The sequence below is a fragment of the Tamandua tetradactyla genome, chromosome 6, assembly GCF_023851605.1.
Source record: "Tamandua tetradactyla isolate mTamTet1 chromosome 6, mTamTet1.pri, whole genome shotgun sequence".
Taxonomy (NCBI): Eukaryota; Metazoa; Chordata; class Mammalia; order Pilosa; family Myrmecophagidae; genus Tamandua; species Tamandua tetradactyla.
In genome coordinates this window covers 50,086,341-50,111,192 of record NC_135332.1, presented here as the reverse complement: position 1 = coordinate 50,111,192, position 24,852 = coordinate 50,086,341, and the positions used below count along the sequence as shown (strand labels likewise).

General features: G+C 35.7%; 1 protein-coding gene across 4 annotated transcripts in view; it reads right to left on the bottom strand.

The window, feature by feature from the left end:
• Nucleotides 1-24,852, bottom strand: part of NF1 (neurofibromin 1) — a 354,325-nt gene that overhangs the window by 104,067 nt on the left and 225,406 nt on the right. For all 4 annotated transcript variants that reach the window (XM_077165250.1, XM_077165251.1, XM_077165252.1 and 1 more), the window contains 2 exons: nucleotides 21,957-22,103; nucleotides 19,391-19,501 (listed from right to left, as the gene is read on the bottom strand). In XM_077165250.1, coding sequence (XP_077021365.1) covers nucleotides 19,391-19,501; nucleotides 21,957-22,103 — 258 coding nt within the window. The remainder of the gene's footprint in view (nucleotides 1-19,390; nucleotides 19,502-21,956; nucleotides 22,104-24,852) is intronic.

Sequence of the window (24,852 nt, the reverse complement as noted above, 5' to 3'; positions counted from 1 at the left end):
GAAGAGAAATGAGAAGACAAAAAATGAAGAGTGAATAGGCAGCTGGTGAAAAAACTTATGAAAGTAAAGATCAGAGACAGAGACACACAATCAAAATTCTTAGAAGCACATACACATTGTGTTAACTTATTTTAGCTCTATGTGATCAACTGCAGTCAGGACTGTTCCCTAACAGGTCTAACCAGACAAGCTGTTTTTCTCTCCTTTTTTTAAAAAAACCTTCAATAATTTTCCATGTCTCAGAATAAAGTACAAATATTAATATACTTAATATCATAATACTGTGTAATCAAGCTCTTGTTTCCCTTTACAGTATCGTCTTAAAACTTTTCAGCTCCACTATATTCTATAGTCCAAACAAAATATCTTTCTGTCCCTCTAATTCCATACTCACTCTTGCCACCAGGCTTTCGTGGATACAGTATGTCCTCTTTGGTATACTCCTCTACTTATCATTCCCCTGGTTATCTTCCTGATTTCAACTTAAGATATCACTTTCTCCTAGATGTTTATTTATCTGTTTAACTATCCTTACCCAAATTTATAAATAAAAGAGCAAATAACACATATCAAGGGTGTAACTGCTAGGCCAACAATGATCCATGTAAGAAAGACAAAGTCAAACTTCTACTGGCCTTATTGTAGAGTCTAGCTTTCTTTTGTTTAGGTCAAAGTTACAGCTTCATAGTTCAGAGAAAAAAAAGAGATAAAAGAAAAGTATGAAAATGAAGGAGGATTTGGTTAGGCTGCTACTTGCCATATAAACAACTGTTTCTGGGCAGTGGGGAGTTACCTTTGGAACAATTTCAGAGAAATACCTGTGTACAGTTCTGCCCAAGAAAGATCAGTCAGGGAAACAGAAACAAATGCCACCTCTACATGCTAATAATGTGTTAAGCAGATAAGTTTGCTTCACACTTTGAAAACTGTGGTGCAAACTGAGGTCTTAAACTTGTTTTTAAGGAATGCCATTTTGGTTGAACAGCCCTAATTTCATTTAGGAACAAGTTCAAACATATGCACAATTTATATTTCTCTACAAATCCTGGCCTAATACTCTGAATTTGTTGAAGTTGTCAGTGAGGACAAAGTACAGAAATAAACACACATGCATGTGTGTGGTAAAAAACAAACAAAAAACAACTGGTTCTTGTCTGAGCACAATAATTCTATTTAGCATATACTGCGGTTTAACCAAAAGAGTATGAGATAAAGTTCTGTCACCTACAGGCTGTGCCCTCATGGGCAAGTTAATAAATGTGTCCTATGGTAAAAATATAGTTAATAACAAGTATTCCACAAGAGTCTTTTAAGGAATACATTGTCATGTGTTATTAAAGTATTTTATAGGAGCTATGTAAATATTTTAAGCTTACTACTTTTGCTGTCATAAGAGATTCATAGACAATTAACTAGATCAGAAATGAAAATGACTGACCCCATAATGGCACATAAACCCTCATGTATCTGCCCTCTTCAATTATGCATCAAATAATTAGTTTACAAGGGGAAATATAATTTAGCAGTAAAAACTTGATGTCTGAAGATTTCAAATGGGTTTCACAAAGCCAAGGATCAATAAGTAAATCTTATGAAAGACTAAACATTAGGAAATGAGGTTTTTCACTTTGTTATTTTGTTGCCCACAGTTACAGTTCAAACAAACTAAATAGTCTGAAAGGCTGAGGGAGTTCGAATGGCTGACAAATGCTTGCCTGGACAGAAATGAAACTAAGATGTAATAGTTTTTCATTGAGAAAGAGACAAAACAGCAGTAAGGTAAAACAAAGATGCCATATACCACAATAACCACTGGGAAGGTCCTCATTTGCCAACCGAAGCCTCAATGACCACTACTGTTTCTGAGTTACTTATGGAGTATAAGAGTAATTGGCACATGGCCACATCCATTTACCTGCTCTATCAGCTAGCTGTGGGACACACAGTTATATTTCCTCATATCAACTACAAATAACTGAAAAAAGCAAATAACTGTAGAAAAAGAATTTCATTTATTTATAGGTGCTAATATTTCCTCATGGTATGACTTTCCTATGATGGTTGCATGAATTCTTTCTTGCTTTAAGAAAGTATGCTTGGATGAAATATTATGAGTCTTTTGTTCTGACTCTAAATTTTACAAAAAAGCTGCAGGTGATTAAGTATGAACATAGAGACATCCTCTAAAAGCAAAAGTCTCTTTAAAACATATTAAAATCAATAAAAAATCAAGGAGTCACCTAAAACCAGTAAACTACTCTCATACATTAACTATATATTGACTACACAGTGATTTATTTTAAATACAAATTTCATAGATGATACATAAAAATTTCTGTGTTCCTCTTCAAAACAGTCAACTTGAGTCATTATATTCCTATTCCAAAGATGCCGTCATTACTAAAAACATCCTTGGAGTTCCTCTTTTAAATATCATTAAGAGCCAATTTATAGATCAGACTAGAAAAACCTCATTCTAAAAGATGGTACTTTAGACTTCAGCAGCAATTCCCTAAAATCATTTCCCTAAAACACTGTACACAAAGGCAACAGGGTTTGAAGTAAGCATATCACTACCAACAGCGGCTCTCTTCTGTATGCATTTTTAGATGCTTGTTTTAAAAAATTTTTCCATGTTGTTTTACATAATCAAATTTCTTATGTATATCTAAGGGTTACTTCTTTTCAAGGATTACATACTTATTTTAAAGAGTTAAACTATAATTGATTTTTAAAAAAACAATGACATAGCAATAAATAGACTGCGGCCACTAAATGTCCTCTTTTTTGTGTAACATGTCAAGTCATAACCATGAGGTTATTTAGTATGCATCAATCCCGAAGTCATCTTTAAGTGAAGCAAAGCCTTGTGTCACTAACCTCTAAGACCACTATACTTCTATAAACCAAGTATACAATAAACAAAACCTCTCAGGAAATCTTTTGGCTGAATCCAAAACACAAATTCCAATCACAATCACTAGATCAAGTCTGCATCCCTCCAAACATAGTTAGGTGTGTCTATATTACTTAGAAAGGCAAACAATAACAAGTGCTGGTTAGCAAGCGGTAAAACCTGAACTTGTTTATATAGCTTGTGGGAATATAAAATATTATAGCCCCTTTGAAACACAGTTTGGCAGTTGCTCAAAAAGTTAAACACAGAGTTAACTATATGACCCAGCAGGAGTTACTTTCAGGTGTCAACTTGACCAGGTGACGGTATGCAGTGCTGATGCTGTGGAGTTAAATCATCAGCATGTGAAATTCATCTATGGCTGATAACATCTGCAGCCTGCTAAGAGAAGAGCCACCCGCAACAAGTGACATTTAATTTAATTAGTTGGAAGTTAAAAAGAGAGTTCAGAAGAGAGCTCAGCAGTTCAGCACAGCACAACACAATTCAGCTCAGAGCTCAGAGCCAACAACCCCAGACTTTTGGAGATGAGGAAAGAAATAGCCCCAGGGAAAGCTGTCTGAACCCAGAAGTTGGGAGGCAAGGCCAGCAGACATTGCTGTGTGCCCTCCCATGTGACAGAGAAACCTAGCTGCCTTTCCTCCAAGGAACTGTAAATTTGTAACTAAATAAATTCCCTTTATAAAAGCCAATTCATCTCTGGTGTATTGTTTTCTGGCAGCTTTAGCCAACTAAAACAACCCCTAACAATTATGACCCAACAATTTCACTTCCAAGTATAGAGCTAAGAAAATCTAAGACATATGTCCACATAAAAACCTACACAAAAATGTTCATAGCAGCATTATTCATAATAACCAAAGAGTGGAGCAACCTAAGTGTTCATCCATTGATGAATGGATAAACAAAATGAGGTATGTCCATATATAATAGAATATTTTGGGCAATAAAAAGGAATTTAAGTTCTGATACATGCTACAACATAGATGAACCTTAAAAATATTATGTAAAGTAGAAGAAGCCAGTCAAAAGACTTACTATATGATTTCAGTTATATGAAATGTCTGGAATAGGTAAATCCATAGAAATCAAAAGTAAACTAATGGTTGCTAGTGGCTGTAGGGAACAAGGAGTGGGAATGACTGCTAATGGGTACAGGGTTTCTTTGATAGTGGTGGTGATTGTACATCTCTGAATACACTAAAAATTACTGAACTTTAAAGGAGTGAATTTTACAGTATGTGAATTATATCTCAATAAAGTTGTTATATATATACATTATATATATATATATTTTTTAAGTCAAAGGGCAGGTTATTAATATGGATCTCAATTCAAAAGTAGGAGCTTGCCTTGTGTTAAAGGAAGAGTATTTCAGGCAGAGAATGAGCCTATGTAAAAGCACCAAGGCACGCTAGGATGACCATGGTATGGTAGAAATGGGCAATGATAAGATGGTTAGGGTAGATGAAACATAATAGGAGGCATAGAGTATAAAGTCTGGAGAATGCTTATATAAATGTTACCACATGCTGTGATCATTATTCAGTCTTCTATTATTAAATTTAAATGAGTAAATGAGACAAAAGGTTTTAAGACTGTTTTTCTAGCACTATAGCAGAGGTGCTATACAGACTACTCATTTGATATTCTGAGCTCCAGGGCAGATTTTGTGGTATTGCTGGCCCTTAGAGTTTTCTTGATAACTGCTCCAATGAAACCCTCAGCAACATATCATAAACACACCTTGAGGATAGCCCTGAAGCACACACAGGCTTACTTGGAACTCTGTCAATGGTGGCAGCATCATCAGATTTCCAGAACACAGGGTCAGCCTCTAGCCTCTTATCAAAATTACTTTCAATCTTCTGCTTCAGTTACACAATCTTGTAAGTAATATGAGCAGTATAAAAGATTATGAAGAGACTTGTATGAGATGCTAAGGAACAAAGGCTTTCTCTTATAAATCACGGATTTTCTGAAGTGTGGTGCGAATACAATTGGTGGGATGTGAAATAGAAATTCAATAGTTCTATTTTTCTTTTTACTGCTATATTTTGTTTGCTGATTTTGTATTTATGTAAACCAATACTGATTTTCCATGTAATATAAAATTTCCTTTATTTAAGAAAAAGTAGATTAAAAATACTGAGAAAATAATAGTGGAGAAGGTAATATGGCAAAAATTACAAAGGTAGGTGCATGAATAACTTAACTGTGGAAAATTTAGCCAACAAGAGTCAACAGGGAGTCTCATCTGGAAATGACATGGTCATATTTTAGAAGGCTCATTCTGGCAGTAACATGAAAGGGCACGAAGCAAAATACTGGTGGCAAGTAATCCAACTAGGAAGCCACTGCAATAGCCTAGACCAGAGGTTGAAAAACTGTGGTCCCCTGGCAATATCCTGCCTGTGGGAAGTGTGTGGCTACTTCTGTACAGCCTGTGAACTAAGAATTACTTCTTTTTTGTATGCTATATGGTGGGGGTCAGGTTTCATTCTTTTTCCATGTGACTATCCCGTATTGCAGCATCATTTGTTGAATTTTTATGGGGAGACGTGGGGGGGGTGAGAGAGCACGGGCCAGGAATGGAACTTGGGTCTCCAGCATAGCAGGGGAGAATTCTACCACTGAACTACTCCTACACCCTATTTTTTACATTTTTAAAGTGTTTTTCTTAAAAAAGAAATCTTGTTATATTTAAAGGGGATATAATATATAATGCACAGGTGCAGTGTCAAAGACACAGCTGTAACACTCGAGAATTTTTTAAAAAGTAAAAAGGGCTTCTACTGCCAACATAACTTGTATAACTGCTATTCAAGAAAAGGTTCAACATTCTTTTCATGAGACAAAAACCCCAAAAAGACCAAACAACTAAAGTTAGAGAAAGGAAAAGTGGACTTAATTGTTCCTAGAGTAACATTAAAACTGCTGTGCTGATTTGAATCTGTGGTGTACCCCAGAAAAGCCATGTCCTTTAATCCTCATTCAATACTGCTGGGTGGGAGCTTTTTTTATTATTATTATTTTTTTATTTTTAATACAGTTTTATTGAGATACACTCACACACCACACAGACCATCTGAAGTACACAATCACTGGCTCACAGTGTCATCATGTAGTTGCGCATACAACCCCAAGATCAATTCTGGAACATTTTCACTACTCCAGAAAGGAAATGAAAATTAAAAATAAAACCCAAATCCTCTTACACCACTTATCCCAGCCCCACCCATTGATCCATAGTATTGGTGTGGTACATTTATTAACTGTTAATGAAAGAATATTAAAATATTAGCATTAACGATGGTCCATAGTTTGCAATATGTACATTTCCCCCCATGTATCCACGTATTATTTTTTAACATTTATTCCCCCTATTGCCTATTTATTTTTAATCCATTTTTTTACTCATCTGTTCATACCATAGATAAAAGAAGCATCAGACACAAGGTTTTCACAATCACACAGTCACACTGCGAAAGCTATATCATTATACTCTCATCTTCAAGAAACATGGCTGCTGGAACACAGCTCTACAGTTTCAGGCACTTTCCTCCAGCCTCTCTAATACACCTCAGACTAAAAAGGGATATCTATAAAGTGTGTAAGAATAACCTCCAGGATAACCTCTCGACTCTGTTTGAAATCTCTCAGCCATTGACACTTTCTTTTGTCTCATTTCTCTCTTCCCCCTTTTGGTGGAGGAGGTTTTCTCAGTCCCTTGATACCGAGACCTAGATCATTCTAGGATTTCTGTCCCACGTTTCCAGGAAGGTCCACTCCCCTAGGAGTCATGTCCCATGTAGTCAGGGGGAAGGGAGTGAGTTTGCTTGCTATGTTGGCTGAGAGAGAGAGGCCACATCTGAGCAACAAAAGAGGTTCTCTGGGGGGTGACCCTTAGGCCTAACTTTAAGTGAGCTTAGCCTATCATTTTCAGGGAGAAGTTTCATATGAACAAACCCCAAGATTGAGAGCTTGGCCTATTGATTTGTTTGTCCCCACTGCTTGTGAGAATATCAGGAATTCTCTAAAAGGGGAAGCTGAATTTTCCCCCTTTCTCACCATTCCCCCAAGGGGAATTTGTAAATACTTCTTTATTCACTGTTCAAATCACTCTGGGATTTATTGGAGCATCACACTGGACAAACCTACAAAATCTCATGCTCTATTCAAGATTCCATGTACTTGTGGTGTTCAATTAACCTGTTCATATAAGTTGTACTAGGAAATGTACTAGTCAAGACATAAATTTTGTACCAAATAAACATTTGTACATTTAGTCACTATCATTGTACACTCTAGGCATTCCTAGATTATACCATCTCAGTCCTTATCGTCTATCCTTCCTTCTGGTTTCATTTATGCCCCCAACCCTCCTCCCTTTATCCTTCTCACATTCAGCTTCATTCAGTGTACTTACATTATTGTGCTACATTTAGGTGGTATTCTGCTCTCCATTTCTGAATTCTTACAATCAGTCCTGTTGCACAATCTGTATCCCTTTGGGGGGAAGTTTTTTGATTATCCATGGAGATGTGACCCACCCAACTGTCAGTGGTAACTTCTGATTAGATCATTTCCATGGAGATGTGTCTCCACCCATTCAAGGTGGGGTTGCTTACTGGAGCTCTTTAAGAGGGAATCACTTTGGAAGAACCTTGAGAGCCAAGAGAGCCCACGGAGCCAGAGACCTTTGGAGATGAAGAAGGAAGACATCCCTGGGGGAGCTTCATGAAACAAGAAGCCTAGAGAGAAAGCTAGCAGATGTTGTCATGTGCCTTTTCAGTTAAGAGAGAAACCCTGAAGGTCATCGGCCTTCTTGAACCAAGGTATCTTTCTCTGGATGCCCTTAGATTGGACATTTCTACAGTCTTGCTTTAATCTGGTCATATTCGTGGCCTTGGACATATAAACAAGCAACTAATAAATTCCCCTTTTTAAAAGCCATTCTGTTTCTGGTATATCTCATTCCAGCAGCTTGTAAACTAGAACAACTGCTGTTTGAAATTCTCAAGAGATGGAAGTATGAAATTCATTACTTTTCGGATGATTTTTTAAAGTAGATCACTTTTCTCCATCTTCATCTTGAGTTTTAAAAGAATCAATATGTGAACAGTTAGAAAACATACTGCTCTTACAATTGTTCACTAGCCCCAAAGTTCTGGCTCTAAATATGAGAAATTTAGATTTACCACATAGTTGTTATTCTTATACAAATAGGGGCTACCATTTATTAAATGCTTACCATGTGCTGGGGACTCTACTAAATGCCACATAAATGTTATTGTGCTGGTTTGAAAGGAAGCATGCCCCCTAAGAAAAGCCATGTTTTAATATAAATCCCATTTCGTAAAGGTAGAATAATCTCTATTCAATACTGCATGTTTGAAACTGTAATGAGATCATCTCCCTGGTTGATGTGATTTAGTTAAGAATGGTTGTTAAACTGGATTAGGGGATGACATGTCTCCACCCATTTGAGTGGGTCTTGATTAGTTTTTGAAGTCCTATAAAAGAGGAAACATTTTGGAGAATGAGAGATTCAGAGAGACTCAGAGAGAACAGAGAATGCTGCAGCACCACAAAGCAGAGAGTCCATGAGCCAGCAACCTTTGGAGATGAAGAAGGGAAATGCCTCCCAGGGAGCTTCATGAAACCAGAAGCCAGGAGAATAAGCTAGCAGATGATGCCGTGTCTGCCATGTGCCCTTCCAGCTGAGAGAGAAGCCCTGACTGCATTCACCATGTGCCTTTCCAGATAAGAGAGAAACACTGAACTTCATTGGCCTTCTTGAGCCAAGGTGTCTTTTCCCAGATGCCTCTGATTGGACATTTCTATAGACTTGTTTTAATTGGAACATTTTCTCGGCCTTAGATTTGTAAACTAGCAACTCATTAAATTCCCCTTTTTAAAAGCCATTCCGTTTCTGGTATATTGCATTCCAGCAGCTAGCAAACCAGAACAGTTATCATAATTAATACTCCCGATAAACCCACACACTTGTATTTAAAATGCTTATCTGAAACTCCCAGAACAAGTTTTTTTTATTTCTGAATTCAGAATTGTTCAGATTTTAGGAAAACGATAATAGTGAGCCTGAAAGGATGAGGGAAGGGAACAGTTACCAGAAACTAGAGACAGAGAGGCCTGTGTGAAGAAGGTTGTCTAATAAAAACTATAATTTTTGTGGAGGAATGCAGTCAGCCCACAGTGACTCCACAGACACAGAGCCAACAGAATACACACCCTGACCTTACAATCTTTCTCCCCTCCAATCGCCTGCTTTTATTCCCCATGGGCCAAACCGGAAGCCAGAGAGGAAAGAAGCCCAATGATCCACCCCACACAGGTCAGTTTCTCAGAGTATGAAGCAGGGTAGAGAAGAACAGAAATAGATTTGAAGAGGCAAAACAAGTTATAGAGCATGCAGTTGTATTAGTCAGTATAGGCTAACTTCTGTCACAAACAACTCTGAAATATCAGTGGCCTAAAAAACCAAAAGTTGTTTTATATCATGTCATCATGTGGTTCTATCATCTTATAAAGCCTTGGCAATCCCCACTGAACAATCTATTTAAGGTGTGGACAGAACAGAACAAGAGTGGAAGACTGGTGAGAAATCAGAAACCAGACCTGATAGTGACATATACCACTGGAACCTACATTTTACTGATCAGAACTCAGTCACACGGGGCAAGCTAAACACAATGGTGTTAGACATGGTATACTGATATACCCAGAAGGAAGTGGAACAACAAAACATGCTGAGTACTAGTCTTAACTGTGTAACGCTCCAGTGGCATTGGGGACAGCCCCCTAAAATCAATCCCACTAATAATTATGTAGTGAAACATGAATATCCATAGTAAGTGGGACAAACAAACATCAGAATAACAAAGTTAACAAAACCCCATACCAATGCAGATCAGGTACTTCTACCAATTAAGTTGCGGCACTAAGCATTGTTGATAAAAATTTAGTATTTTAGAGGATCTTGGTTTTCAGAATTGTAGATAAGGGATTGTAAATGCGCATCATGATCCATATTATTCAAATGAAGAGATCCTCTCAAAACAGCAGCCAGAAAATAGAGGTGGGACTTAAACTCGGACCTGTGACCTGAAAGTTTATACTTACAATGCTGAGGAAACAGCACCGGACAAATGTCTTATTTATTATTTTAGACACTATTAATAATGAATGCCAATGTTTTTTGTGTATCCTATTCTGTATAAGCACCAACCCTCCTTGGAGGAAAGGGGAATAAGTAGAATAAGAGGTGGTACCTGACCACGAGAAAGCCAGAATATAGTAGAAGAAAGACTTAGAGTACATCTATAGTAAAAAGCACACTCTGATAGGTATTATAGAAGTATAAAGTTCATTAATTATTGATTCTGAAGAGTAGAATTAGAGAAGTTCACATAAAAGGTGTGACATCAGAGTTAGACCTTGAAGGAAGAAAAGAATTTTAGAATAGGAAGGAAAGGATTTTGAGTAAACAGGGACCGTGTACAAAGATGCAAAGGTGGGAGGTATTTAAAACCTTGGATAATGTCAAAAGACTATTTTGAAGGAGCATTTGAGTGCTGGATGCACAGAATTTTAAATTTTACTTAATGCTCAGCAAGAGGCCTGGGCAGCTTAAGACCAATAAGAAAGAGCAGTAAGAAATAAAAGTTTGGGGAACATTTGGCTAGGTGATGATGCAATTAACTGAGAATATATGTGGGTACAAGATAGGAAGGGAAAAAAGGTTGAATTTTGAATATGTTGAGACTGAGGGTTTTGAAGCATTGCTAAAGAGTTGTGTAGGTCCAGGATTCACTAGGTCAGGATTGGAAAAACAAAATGAGAAGTCACAGGCAGAGTCTGCTTAGTGACAAAATACTACTATTATTATTTATTAGATGTTTCCAAAGGAAAATCTGCAGAATGAGAAAATAGGTAGAGAATGGACAGTACTAAATCCTTTTGTATTATCTTTAATTTACAATATTTACTCTAGCTGCCAAGAAGCTTTTCTGTTTACTTCTTAGATTTGCCCATGTTAACCTCCAGTTAAGTGAGGTTTATATTATACATATCAGATAAATAAGATTTGGCAAGCACTGGTTCTATTCATTTAGGATGGAAGAAAATTGTCACAGCAAAGTAAAACAAGTAGGAAACATGTACTGACTTGTAGTTCTGCCATTTATGTAACAATTTCCTTGTATGCAACACCATTGTTTACAGACCTGCTATTTTTAAATAGCACTGGACAAAGTGATGAAAACATTAGCACAATACAACCCAACTACCCTGTATGCTAATTATCAAGGAAAAAGGCTGACCAAAAGACAAAATCTAAGAATTTACTTTTTGTGCTTCAGCGCTATTAAATAGAACAAGCCTCAGTATGAATTATTGCTTTCATATGCAATCCTTTTCTTTTTTAAGTTAGTTTTCCACTAATAAGGTTTAACTTCTTTTTTGATATGTTTTATTTATCAGAAATTAAATTCCTGGAATGCATTAATCCTGAATTATTTTTAAAACTTCAAATAACAATGGCCAGAAATGACCCTAGAAGGATATACACCAATGTTTAAAAAATATATAGACATCTATCTCTAATAAATTTGCTTGCTTTATTTTAAATCTTGACAACCACAGCAGGCAAAATAGCATATTCACTTACAGTCAATCCAGTGAAGAATTCATAAGTGTATACATGGATCTGAGGAATAACAAAGTGGTATCCACTGGGTTCTTTTAACAAGTGAGTGGATTTTTCAAAGATTTTATTTGAATTCCTTGATTTCTGCCAAATGCCATCTGTTTACAGTAACTGTTGGTAAAACACTCTATAGGATATTTCTGAAGAACAAATGGTAGGTCAAGTTTCCAACATGTGACTTCTCACTAACTGTATTTAAAGAGCACTCTGTGAATGAGAAATCAGATTCCCCATAGGACACTGGAGAAGACCTGAGTTTTTAATCTTTAAAGAAAGATCATCAAAAGGTAATATTAATTTGAAATCTTCTTAATTATACATTAGAGCAAAATGTTACTTCTAGTACATACTATTTCTAAATCAAAGTTTGAATTCTAGGTTAAAAAGGTAAAAAAGATGATACTGTTTAACCATGTCCAACACAGGCTGGTTGCAATACCTCAAATGTGGCAAGCCATTTGATTTGTACAGGGGATAAAAGAAAAATCAGCCTTCTTTTAAAATGGTTTATCATAAAACATTTGGTATATGTATATACCATGTCTTCACAGCCCACATCTACTAAAGAACATTGGACTAACACTCAGATTCAAGTTCTAGTTCTGGTCATTACTAGATATGCATCCTCAGAGAAGTCAAGCTCTTTGGGCCTGTTTGTAAAATGAAGAGGTTTGTAAATTTCTTTCTATCTTAAAATACTATGAAGTTCTCTAAGAACTACTCTTTTCAGAGAGGGGGAAAAATGAAGGAAAACTCATCTCAGCACTGGGGAAACTCTAGTCTTGGTTTAACCTCTTTCAGTCTTTGGAGTAAACATTTAAAATTCTAATTTGTGACCCAAGCTTAAACCTTGAATTACTGGAATAAAGGTCAAGAGAAATCACAAGAAGAAAACGCAAATACTGGTTTCATTACTAATTTCGTAATCTTCTCTTCAAAATTGCCTTTCATCCTTTAGTTCTGCCCCACGCTATATTGATCTTGAACCCCTATATTTATTGTATTGGATGTCAAGTGTTTCATTTTTTGCTGCCCCCCCCCCCTTTTTTTTAAATAGAAAGATCAAATTAAGCTCCCTTTTAGTCTTTGGATTTTTCTCCCTGTAAGGTGGTGGCCCTAGATAGAAAACAGAAGAAAGAAAGGGAGATTATTTATTCTTTCACTAATAGCCATGAAAAAGTAAACATATACATAACAAATTTACTAAACAAACATGATCAAGGATATTTGCTTGCTACTTGTTTGTGATCCAAGTGTTTGATTAAATTTATGTAATTATTTTATAACAGAAGGAAAATGATGTTCAAGCTAACACTGATCATCTTACTCCTCATGTCTGTCGGTAATACAACCCCAACATCGACAACTTTAAATTCGATGGCAACCTGGAATCTCAAGACGACCCTAAATTCCAAGACAACTCCAAATCCCAAGACAACTCTGAAGAAAGCACTGACCCCAAAGATAGCAACAACTATGAATACTATGAACATGACAAGGGGCAGTGGTACCACCAAACCCTATCCAATGGACAACATTCAGTATCTTTTCTATGTAACATCTTTGTTGTTTTGTTTGCATTCAGGCTAAAGTGGCCACGAATTACCTACATTCTTATCTCAGTCATTATCTGCTGATGACAACACCCATGCTAAGAAAAAAATCTGTATTAACATACTACTTAAGAAATTAACATTATTCTAGCTTAATTTGTTTATTTACAAATTTTAATTATGGATGTTTATTATCTAAATATGATGCTTTTCTTCCTTATTAAAAAATGATGCACTACCCTATTAAATGCTAAAATGAGTAAAATATGACATTTGCCTTCCAAATGTTTATAAAACTGAATTGGAACTCAGATGTTTACATTAATGGTATAGGAGAAGAACTTATGTCCGTGGTGTTTAACCTAAGTATGCCTGTGGATGTGTGCTTATATCAGGGATGGGGGATGAGAAGTGATATGGGGATTGTATTATTTTATATTTTATGAACCAGATGTTTTAAAAGGAGCAGTCTGCATTAAGGAGAAACTGCAGTGCTCTACAAAACACTCTCATATATGTTACCAGGTTTCATGAATGTGTAATAGTAATATGGTGTTAGTAAAACAAAGCGATACCTATTCTCCTAACCTTTGTAATACATAATACTGCTGTTCCAATGACAAGAATATTTTGCTTTGAGCAAACCCTTACAGGAAGTCTACATGGGAAGACACTGTGTATCAAAATATCATTTTTAAATCAGATGCCTGGAATTCAGAACTCATTTTCCCCACAGAAATATACTTTTAACTGCTGGTTATATTTTCATGCTACTTTACAAAGGTTGATTTAACCCTCAAATTAGTATAATTACAGTGCTAACCATGTTATTAATGGGGCAGTTTTTATGTGTATGGCTATTGGAGTCGTACAGATTTAGGTTTGAAATCCAAGATTGATTCCCAATCCTTAGTAGTAAACTGGCTAAAAATGACTCACTTATTAAACATATAGATTAGGCCCTAGCCCTGTGTTTTGATTTGGCAGCTTAAGGTAGGTTCTGTAGGTATGTTTGTTTGTTTTAATTCTCCAGATCATTCCGATAGGTAGGTTTGGGAATGACTGAAAATCTCTAAATTTCTATTTAATTATGTCAATCACTATTAATAATAATGCCTCGCAAGGATACTGTGATGATTAAATGAGATATTATATAATATGAACTGTATGCCTCAATTAATGTTAGCTATTATCATTATTACTACTACCAGCCAGAAAGTAATTACCAGGTCTCACAATGGTCCTCAGAGGAAAACTTGTACATTTTATATTTTAAATTACTCTTAGAAAATAACATACACTTCTGATAGCAAGTCAAACAACAGAAAAACATATAACAGAAACATAATAATTGGTCCTCTGCCTCCTCCAGTCATACTTCCCTGAGGTAAGCAACACGTAGAGTTTAATGTATATACTTTTACACATTTCTTAGTGCATAAATGCACATGTATGTGCATGCACACACACATACAAACACACAAACGCATATTACTCTGTAAATGATATGGTGAGTGTCAGAGTCATTCTTCTGGGTCTTTTTAAAGCTGCATGCAGACAACTTCAATCATTTTTCCCTGCCCAGATTTATTTTTCCTCATTCTGGTATCAGCAGTCCTTTCCCATTGGGAAATTCTATGCCTATATCCACCTTTCCATGTACTCAAGGAAGAACTGACCTCATCATTGAACTCTGGAGCAGGGCACATGATACAGGCCTAGACAACCAACAAATTACACTCCTCTTGCCATAATGACTGGTTCAGAAATTGGCACGTGACTCAAGCCAGGCCAATAAGACCAGTACTTCCATTGGAACTACTGGAAAAGAAATGTTTTTCCACTGGGATGACTATGCTGGAAGAATGCAAGTTTAGAACTGCTGGCCACAGCTTGGAAAGAGCTGCCTGGAATAAAATCAATGCAAAGAAATTAGAGTCAAGAGAGAGAGAAGAATGACATTCTCCAGATGACATTTTTTAAAGCTCTGCATCTAGTCATGCAAGAAGTTAGTCCATCTTTTCCTGGTAACATGTGCCAATGAATTCCTTTTTTGATTTAAACAAGTTTGAGTTGGGTTTCTGGCATTTTAACAAGCAAAGTAAACTTAACACATTGTACATTATTACAAGTTATCAATGTATCATCGTTTAATCAACCATTTCCCCTTTAAAGCAGTTACGTTTTTTTCTTTCTTTTTTTTTCCCCACCATAAACAATGCTACAACAGTTATTCCTGTATTTATGGTATTTTACACAGAGCAGGAACATAAGCGTATGGGAGTGAATGTCAGAAAAAGATTAGAAAAGTAAACTGGGCCAAAATTATGGAACACTTTGCATGCCTGTCTACAGAGCTTAAACTTTATATGGAGAGTCAATGGTGCGGTTTAAGGCAGTGGGAGAGACAAGATTAGATTTGTATCGGAAAACACCTCCAGAAGCAATGTGAAAATGGCCTAGAAGTAGTGATTTTGGGATTAGGGAGGGAAAGGAATGTTGTATTAGTACAGGGAAGAGCAGATTCTTGTTCCGGAATCTGAACCACACAGCACCAAAATAATGAGTTATTAGCTGGGGATAAAATGAAAAGGATACAGAAAAAGGAAAATTCTAAGGGAGAGTAACGATCATGAAGCCATGAAAGAGAGTTAAAGTGTGTAAGCCAGCTCCAGACTAGTTCAGTCTCCACCTGGGCAGACTGCTCTGATTCATACTTTTCCTAATGTCTAACTTTGTAAGAAATTAAGGATGACTTCTTTGCAATAACAAAGGCCTAACTAACAAAACAATTGGTTTTTCAGGATCTCATAGGTAAAATCAAGACTTGTTTGAGAAGGATAATAGAAGGAGGGAAAATTTTTAAATGATTAGGGTTTCTACAGAGGAGTACTGAAAGGGATGGCAATGGCACTGAGAAAGAGAACATGACGTGTGTGTTATGTTTGTATGTCCACATGCATGAAGAAGGGGGTTGGAATATATGCTGAATTAAGTTTTGGACATGTCAAGTTTGAAATATCTGTGAATTACCTGTAAGGAGACTGGAATCTACATCTCAGGAGACATTAAACTAGTATATGGTAATCTAAACCACAGAAACATAGGGGTATTAAAAGAGAAGTCAAACTCAAGTGCTCTTGGACAAAACTGACTATTAGAAATAAGGCCTTCATTATTTTCTTCTGGACCTATATAATGGAGGAATTGTAACTCTCTCTGCTCTCAGCTACTATGTGCTACTTTATTTGTCCTGGAGTTAAAGCTTTACTCCAGGTAAAAACTTAAGCCAGAAGAAGCTCTAGTAAGTCTAAGTAAGAAACTGAGAGTATTAAGATCTTTTGAAACTGGGAGGGTCATATTTAAAAGAAAATCAAAGATTCTCTAGAAAGAATTTCTAGGTCACAAAACACTTTATGGGAGAAGTAGACATGACAGTTTTAAGTATCCCCACACCTCACCTCTTTTTTATTTTTTTAAACATTTTTGAAAACTGTGAAATATAACATATATGCAGAATGATATATTTCAAAGTACAGCTTAACAGGTAGTTATAGGACAAGTTTTCAAGCATGGTATGGGTTACAGTTCCACAATTTCAGGTATTTCCTTCTAGCTGTTCTAATACACTAGGAGAATAAGAAGAAATATCAATATAATGATTCAGTAGTCACAAGCATTTGTTAAATCCTATCTTCTTCTTTGTTACAATTCCTCCCTCTCATTTGATCTTTCTCCCAATCTTCAGGAATATTTGGGCAATGACTGTTCTAACTTCTTCATATTGAAAAGGGGTGTTGACATTATGGGGCAGGGGGATGCCATGATGTTCTTAGAGAGACTGCTGCCTCTGGGTTTCATGGCTTATCTGGTATAGGAACAATCTGGAGGTTTTAAGTGTCTGAAAAATAAACTTAGTGATTGAAACTTTCATAGAGCCATGGATACTCTTTAGGGTTAACAGGAATACTGCTGGTTGAGTCTAGGCATACCATGGCAATTTTACAATATCTGGCTGAAGCTTACATAAAAGTAATCTCCAACATAACCTCTTGACTATATTTGAAATCTGTTAGCCACTAATACATTATCTTGTTACATTTGTTTTTCCCTTTTTGGTCAGGAAGGCACTGTCAATCCCACAGTGTTGAGGCTGGGTTCATCACTGGGAGTCATGTACCACATTGCCAGGGAGACCTACAACCCTGGATGTCTTCTTCCATGCAGAGGGGAGGGTAATGAGTTTACTTGCAGAGTTGGGCTTAGAGAGACAGAGGCTATATCTAAGCAACAGAAGAGCTTCTCTGGAGGTGACTCTTAGGCATAATTTAGGTAGGCTAAGCTTCCCTGATACAGAAATAACTTTCATACCTCCTCCCTTTTTTTTAAACACATGAAGACAAAGATTCAGAAAAATTAACTTATCTAACATGCTAATGAGCAACAGCACTGGAAATCCTTAAGCTTCTCAAGCCACCATACTATAAAAGCTTCTTGGAAATTCCACGAATTTAAACTGCAATAGGCCCATTCAACTTGCCTTTGGCCTTTTCTAAGTCACTGCAAAGAAGGAACACAATCTTACAGTTTCTGATCCTGAGGAAAAACCTCAGTTTAAAGTTTTCCAGAAATCTTCATTACTTGTAAACTAACAGCAATTAAAGGGGAGGTGGGAGCACTCATTTACCTATTTGTTTCACCAATATTTCATTTTTTTATGAAGGAAAAGATAAAGTAGGAAAGATAAAGTCAAAATATCTGGTTGCATTAAATAAAGGCTGGGATTGTAAAAGAAATACAGTTCATCTCAACTGGAAAAGAAAATTAAAACTATCTTAGGCAATTTAGAAACAGTAACTAAAATTGGAGGAAGGATTCTCACCGGAAGGTGAGGAGATGTGACTCAGAGTTAAAGGTAAGGAGTAAGAAAAATTCAATTTTCTACACTTTTAATTCTTTAACATGCACACACAGTTCTTGGGACTTCTTGGTTTTAAGGCTATCTGAATTACTTGATTAAATGAATTCATAATGAAGCACGGATGAAGAGCAGATATAATATGCCTAAGTGAAGGCATGTTTTAAAGGAACAGTTTAATAATTTAAATGAGCCCATATTTTGTAGATTGTATCAAATAGGTATTTTTGAGTCAGGACTTCCTACCTGAGCCTATTCAAATAAACTTCCTAGGGCAGCACTAGAAGGCAGGAGAAGTGTGAGTTTCATACCTTCTATCTTTCTTTCTTTATCCCCCTCCTAAAATTTTTCAGTGTCAATTTACTTCCTATAAATTGCCAAGTTTTTGCCTCTCATAACCATTAAGTGTTCATTAAGTTTTTCTACCCATGACCTTAATTCCATAGTTTGATTCAGGAAACTCAGAAAGTTTATGTCCCACAGCCAATGAACAGCAGAAATAAGACTAAACATAGCCCTTGAAACCCCAAAGCAGTGCCCTCTCTATCATATCACATTGTCTCTAAAGTTCACATGTTACAAGCTTATGTCATGCTAAATGGGAAGAAGTAAAAAATGACCAAATAATATCACATTTGAGTTCTCAAAAGGAAGGCAGAACAAGTTAAGAAAGAAAAGAAAGGCAGGGAAAGCAAGCAAGCATTGACTCTATCATTTAGGAGGTGCTCACAGCCTTTCCAGAAAGGCTTTCTAGGAACTAGCCTTGACTAGCCTGGAGGACAGCATGGATTAATACAATCAATTTTCTAGGCTGTCACTTCTGCCATCTTTATAGGGATTTTCCAAATAACCCTGAGGGTAGCTTACATGGAATATTATTAAAATTTCTCAGAGATAATGCTCTTAAAGTTTTCTTTCTGCTTTAAAACAAAAAGTTCCTGATTATGCTGTGGAATACTATCTAATCAGAATATACCTGGAAACAAAGATTCTTTGTGAATTTTTTACTCTTGGTAATTAATCCACTGTGATGATAATTTAAAACTAGATGCAGGAAACAGAAGCCAATATAAAAACAGGCAGTCTGAAAAATACTTCCTAATATACCAAGCATCATTTTAGGAACAGGATTGTTATTTACCCTGGAATACCCACGTAAACTTGTCTTCAATTCCTGTTAGGTCAAACGGAAAAATCAAACTTACTGTCTCCCCATATTTGCTAACATTTTAAAAACTGTTAAGAGAAACAAAAAACAGAGCATTTCTTACCTCCGTGCAACATAATAAAAAATAGGATTTCCAGCTTTGGAAGTCCCAGCTTGGTAGAAAATACTTAATGTTTTCAAAGCCTTAAACTCTTCTTTTTCATGTACCTGGTGCCTGAAAGACAAAAGAATAAAGCAACTCATAAGCTTTATACTGTTCTTTGTATTTACAAACCTCTATGATGAACCAATGATAAAATGAAAAAACAAAAACATTAAAACATTTTTTAGGGGGCAATATGGCAATATGTACCAAAAATTTTAAGTGTTACTGTTTTGTTTTTACTCATGGTATTTTTTTTTCCTCAGATGAAGTTTTTTAGTTTCCATTTATTTGTTTTTTTAAAGAGTTTAGTTTATTAACTTTTACTTCTCATCTATGGGTTTTGAACTGATGAGAAAGACCTTCCTTACTAGTTAAAAAAGAATTTGCCTTTATTTTCTTCCTTGATTTATGGGAAGTTTTCCCTCCTCATGACATGAGCATCTTTTTCCAGGGCTACACAGTTGTCCCAACACCATTTATTAGAAGTCTATCCTAAACTCCCTGATTTATACCACTTTTATCATACATGAAATTTCCATGTATTTAAATATGTTTCTGAAAAAGCTTGGTTTAATATTTATATATTCTTTTCAAGATTTAGTATGCTTCTGTGATCTGAAGATTCATGTCATTCACTAACACTAAAAAATTTTCATCCATTATCTCTTCAAATATTAGGCCTTCCCCATTCTAAGCTCTATTTCTGGAACACCTACTAAACATGGTTAGACCTACTGATTCTATCTTCCACATCTCTTACCCTCTTTCATATTTTCCATTTCTTTATCTCTATGTATTGACTGTATTGTAAGAAATCTGCTCAGAAAATATCTTCCAGTTATGTTTTAAAACAATATTTTCTATGTATTTTATTTTACCTAGTATTTTTCTGTGTGTCTTGAGGAGGAGGGGTTGTCATCAGCACCATCTATCATGTTATTGGTAACAGAAGGTCATCATTTGTTTAATATAATGGAAACAACTTAGATAACTTTTGATAGGGGAACTAGGTATACATGTACATAATAAATGACTGTGAAGCTAAGCATCAAAATGTTAACTGAATTAGAGAATTTTTTACATTCTATAGATTTTCATGATTTGAATAATTTAACATTCATTATTTTTTATAATTGAGAAAATTGTAAAGCTACCTTCATTTTTTAAAGGGAACTGGTCCTCAAGGAGCATCAGTAGAAGTTTAGAAGAGAACAAAAATGATATCTAATATTTATTAAACATGTTACATGTACCAGACACTGCTCTAAGTATTTTACACATATTAGTTCATTTAATCTTCAAAAGCACAGAAGACTGCTTTATTAAGAAAGGTAGGGTCTTAGATAAAAAAGGAGTATTAAAGAGGTTTTCTTAGAAAAATAGCTAGGATGTCCTTAGTAATATTCAATAAAAAATAGTTTTATCTTTTTATATTATGTAATTTTCTATCAGGTAACATGAACATTTTGTACAGGACTTAATCCCTTAATTATGGAGGAATAAACATTTATGCACTGAGAAAAATCTAATAGAGTGAATTAAAAAACTAAGCTAGGTGTTTCCCAGTGCTTGCCCATCCAAAAAAAAAAAAAAAAACAAAAATTAGGTTAGAAAAGAGACATATGTTCATACATTCTTTTAATAAGATCATAGAATTGGAATCATATGTACAAAACTTGGATTTATAAGTAATATGACTAACAACAGGCACTTATATGTAAATCTCTGATGTAAATTAATTTCTAAATGCCAGATTCTGTTTTTTTCTTTTTGTCTCCAACACATACTATGAATAAAATACCCAACCCACAGCCACTTATGGAATACTTACTAAGTTTAAAGTACAATGAAAGGTACTTTAAAGAAAAAAGAACCCTGCAAACTACCTTCACTATAACATTATACAGGTGAGTGTCTACCAATGAGGATCTAATGGTTCACATACTAAATTCCTTTAAATGATATTCAAAACAAATGTCCAAATAAATTTTATAACAATAGAGTAGTATACTGTATTTTCTAAGCTGTAATTAGAAACAAATCAATACCATTAACTTTTAGGAAGGTTCTGAAAAATTTTACAGTATAGTAGAAAGAGTCTAGCACTTCAAATCAAACGTTATATACAATAGATATGGAATCTTATGCAAAAGTTATTCATATTGAATTGTATTTTTCTTAACTATAATATGAAAATAATGTTGTTTGCCATCCCATATGAATAGTAGATGAGAAAATATATTAAAACAATATGATACTATTTATAAGAAAATCATCTTATAAACAATGTGATACTATTGTATTTATATGAAAATTATCTTATAAAACAAAGCATATTTCAATAATGTTGAGTAGGATAATAGAGTAAGAGAAAATTGGCATCCCAAAACATGGCAATACAGTTATTAGGCACATCTTTCCTCATAATCTTCTTTAAAAGGTACAAGTATATCTAACAAGTATCTGGTGAACTATGTACCTCAACTGAAAAGGAAGCAATTATCGATTCTAGGATATACTTTACCTAGTCATAAATTCCTCAAATTTTGAACTGGTGAGGTTAAGGCTGGACCAGTGTGTATCTGCCACAGGTTTGTGTTCTGGAGGACCCAGGTATGCAAGAAGTGTTGCCATCTTATCAAAAGGTCGCCTTCCAACAGCTTTATGATCCCTAAACAAAGCAAACTACTTAGCAAAATAGTTAGCAGGTCACATTTAGCAGTACACATTAATTTAGATTGTCATTGGTTGCCTTTCATTTTACTACCTAGTGGTAGTCACTGCTGATTCGCAAATGGCAGCAATAAGATCTCAGGTGTTCTAAGTATATCTAAACATCTTGGAAGTATGACCTACAAACTACAAAATTTATGTAAGTACACATTTTTTTCCCTACAAGTCTGAATCCATTACTAATTAAGAAGCAATCAGAAAGCAAAAATAACAATCCAATCCCTATTTTTCTCAGTACGAAAAGAATCCATCTTGAGTACCATTACTTGGGAATTGGTCATCTTGTTCTTGATATAAGATCCCTGGTTTAACTGGGTAAATATGGATTTCAGTAGCTAATAAACATTTAAAACTTAAACTGAAACACATACTCTGAAAAGCAATTTGACAACATTGCATAAAGTTAAGGTAATGCATATCTCAAGACCCACCAACTCCAAATATAGGTAATACACAAGGAGATAAGTACAAAGTTATTTATTATATCACTATTTACAATAGTGAAAAACTGGAAACAAACATAAATGTTCATCAATTCAGGAAGGCATAAATAAACTGATGCAGTCTTTCAGTGGAATACTAATGTAAGTTAAATAAGAAAGTTCAAATATAATATTCAGTGAAGAGGTTATCTTCAGTATATAATTTCTATCAAAATTTAAAATGCCCACCAGAATGGCCATTATCAACAAAACAAAAAATGACAAGTGCTGGAGAGGATGCGGAGAAAGAGGCACACTTATCCACTGTTGGTGGGAATGTCAAATGGTGCAACCACTGTGGAAGGCAGTTTGGCGGTTCCTCAAAAAGCTGAATATAGAATTGCCATACGACCCAGCAATACCATTGCTAGGTATCTACTCAAAGGACTTAATGGCAAAGACACAAATGGACATTTGCACACCAATGTTTATAGCAGCGTTATTTACAATTGCAAAGAGATGGAAACAGCCAAAATGTCCATCAACAGACGAGTGGCTAAACAAACTGTGGTATATACATACGATGGAATATTATGCAGCTTTAAGACAGGATAAACTTATGAAGCATGTAATAACATGGATGGACCTAGAGAACATTATGCTGAGTGAGTCTAGCCAAAAACTAAAGGACAAATACTGTATGGTCCCACTGATGTGAACCGACATTAGAGAATAAACTTGGAATATGTCATTGGTAACAGAGTCCAGCAGGAGTTAGAAACAGGGTAAGATAATGGGTAATTGGAGCTGAAGGGATACAGACTGTGCAACAGGACTAGATACAAAAACTCAAAAATGGACAGCACAATAATACCTAAGTGTAAAGTAATCATGTTAAAACACTGAATGAAGCTCCATCTGAGCTATAGGTTTTTTTTTGTTTGTTTGTTTGTTTGTTTTGTTTTTTTTGTTTTTGTCTGTCTGGTTGTCTTTTTTTTTTTACTATTATTATTACTTTTATTTTTTTCTCTATATTAACATTCTATATCTTTTTCTGTTGTGTTGCTAGTTCTTCTAAACCGATGCAAATGTACTAAGAAACGATGATCATGCATCTATGTGATGATGTTAAGAATTACTGATTGCATATGTAGAATGGTATGATTTCTAAATGTTGGGTTAATCTCTTTTTTTCCATTAATTAATAAAAAAAAAATTAAAATGCACAAACTATGTTATGTATACCTAAGTTTCCTTATTTTACAAGATATTTATGTAGGAACAGTATAAAAATGCACCAAGGAACCATATTCACCAACTTTAAGAAGTGGATATCTATGGAGAAAAAGGAATAGAAATGGGGTTGTGGGGAAGAAGCATTTCATTGGGAGGTCCTGGATGAGACAGGCATGGAAACTGGGATGGGGAAAGCAGGGAAATCTGAACATCTGAGGGTAGGTGGTAGAACATGTGGATCTGAGGGCGCAGACAGTCACTCTGCTCCAGCCTGCCCCAAATGCTAGCTGGGAACTCCTCGTATGGCTTTGCAGACAGCAGTATCCATGGGGAACCCAGAGGCATATCTAGCCACCCACTGCAAAAAGCGGGGCCCATTGGTAATTGGGATCAGTTATCCTGTCAGGCACCACAAATAGTTGTTCCATTGGGCGCTGTAAATGGTGAATCCACCCAGCGCTGGGCACTATGACAGCTGCCCTGCCCTGTGTGTTGGGACCCAGCTATACCTCTGCCATGCACCAGGTGAACCACCAAGCATGCACACCATCTTGCCCTGATGGGATTGGCGGGCTAGAGGGGAGAAGGTGGGTCTGAGGGAAGGAGGTGGGCCTAAGGGGTGGAGGTGGCTCAAGAATGCCATCTGCTGAGAAAAAGCAGTAAGTACAGTCTGGAAAACTTATTATCTGCCTAGTTTTTCTAAAATTTTAAATTTATTTTATATATATATAAAATATATATATCTTCTTTTTTTTTTCCCTCTTTTGTAGGCAAGAGTCTGAGTTCATTCCCAAAATATCTTGGGGTGTCTACTTCTGGCTTTGGGGCCTACTACTGGTGAGGTGTTTTTGTTTTTGGGTACACAGGCCAGGAGTCAAGCCCAGGGATCCCACATGGTGGGTGGGAGTTCTGCCATTGAACTACCTATGTAACCCTCTCTAGCTTTCTTTTTCTTTTTTTTCTGTATGTTGTATGGTAGGGGTCACATTTCATTCTTTTTTCCACATGAGTATCCCCTTATTGCAGCAC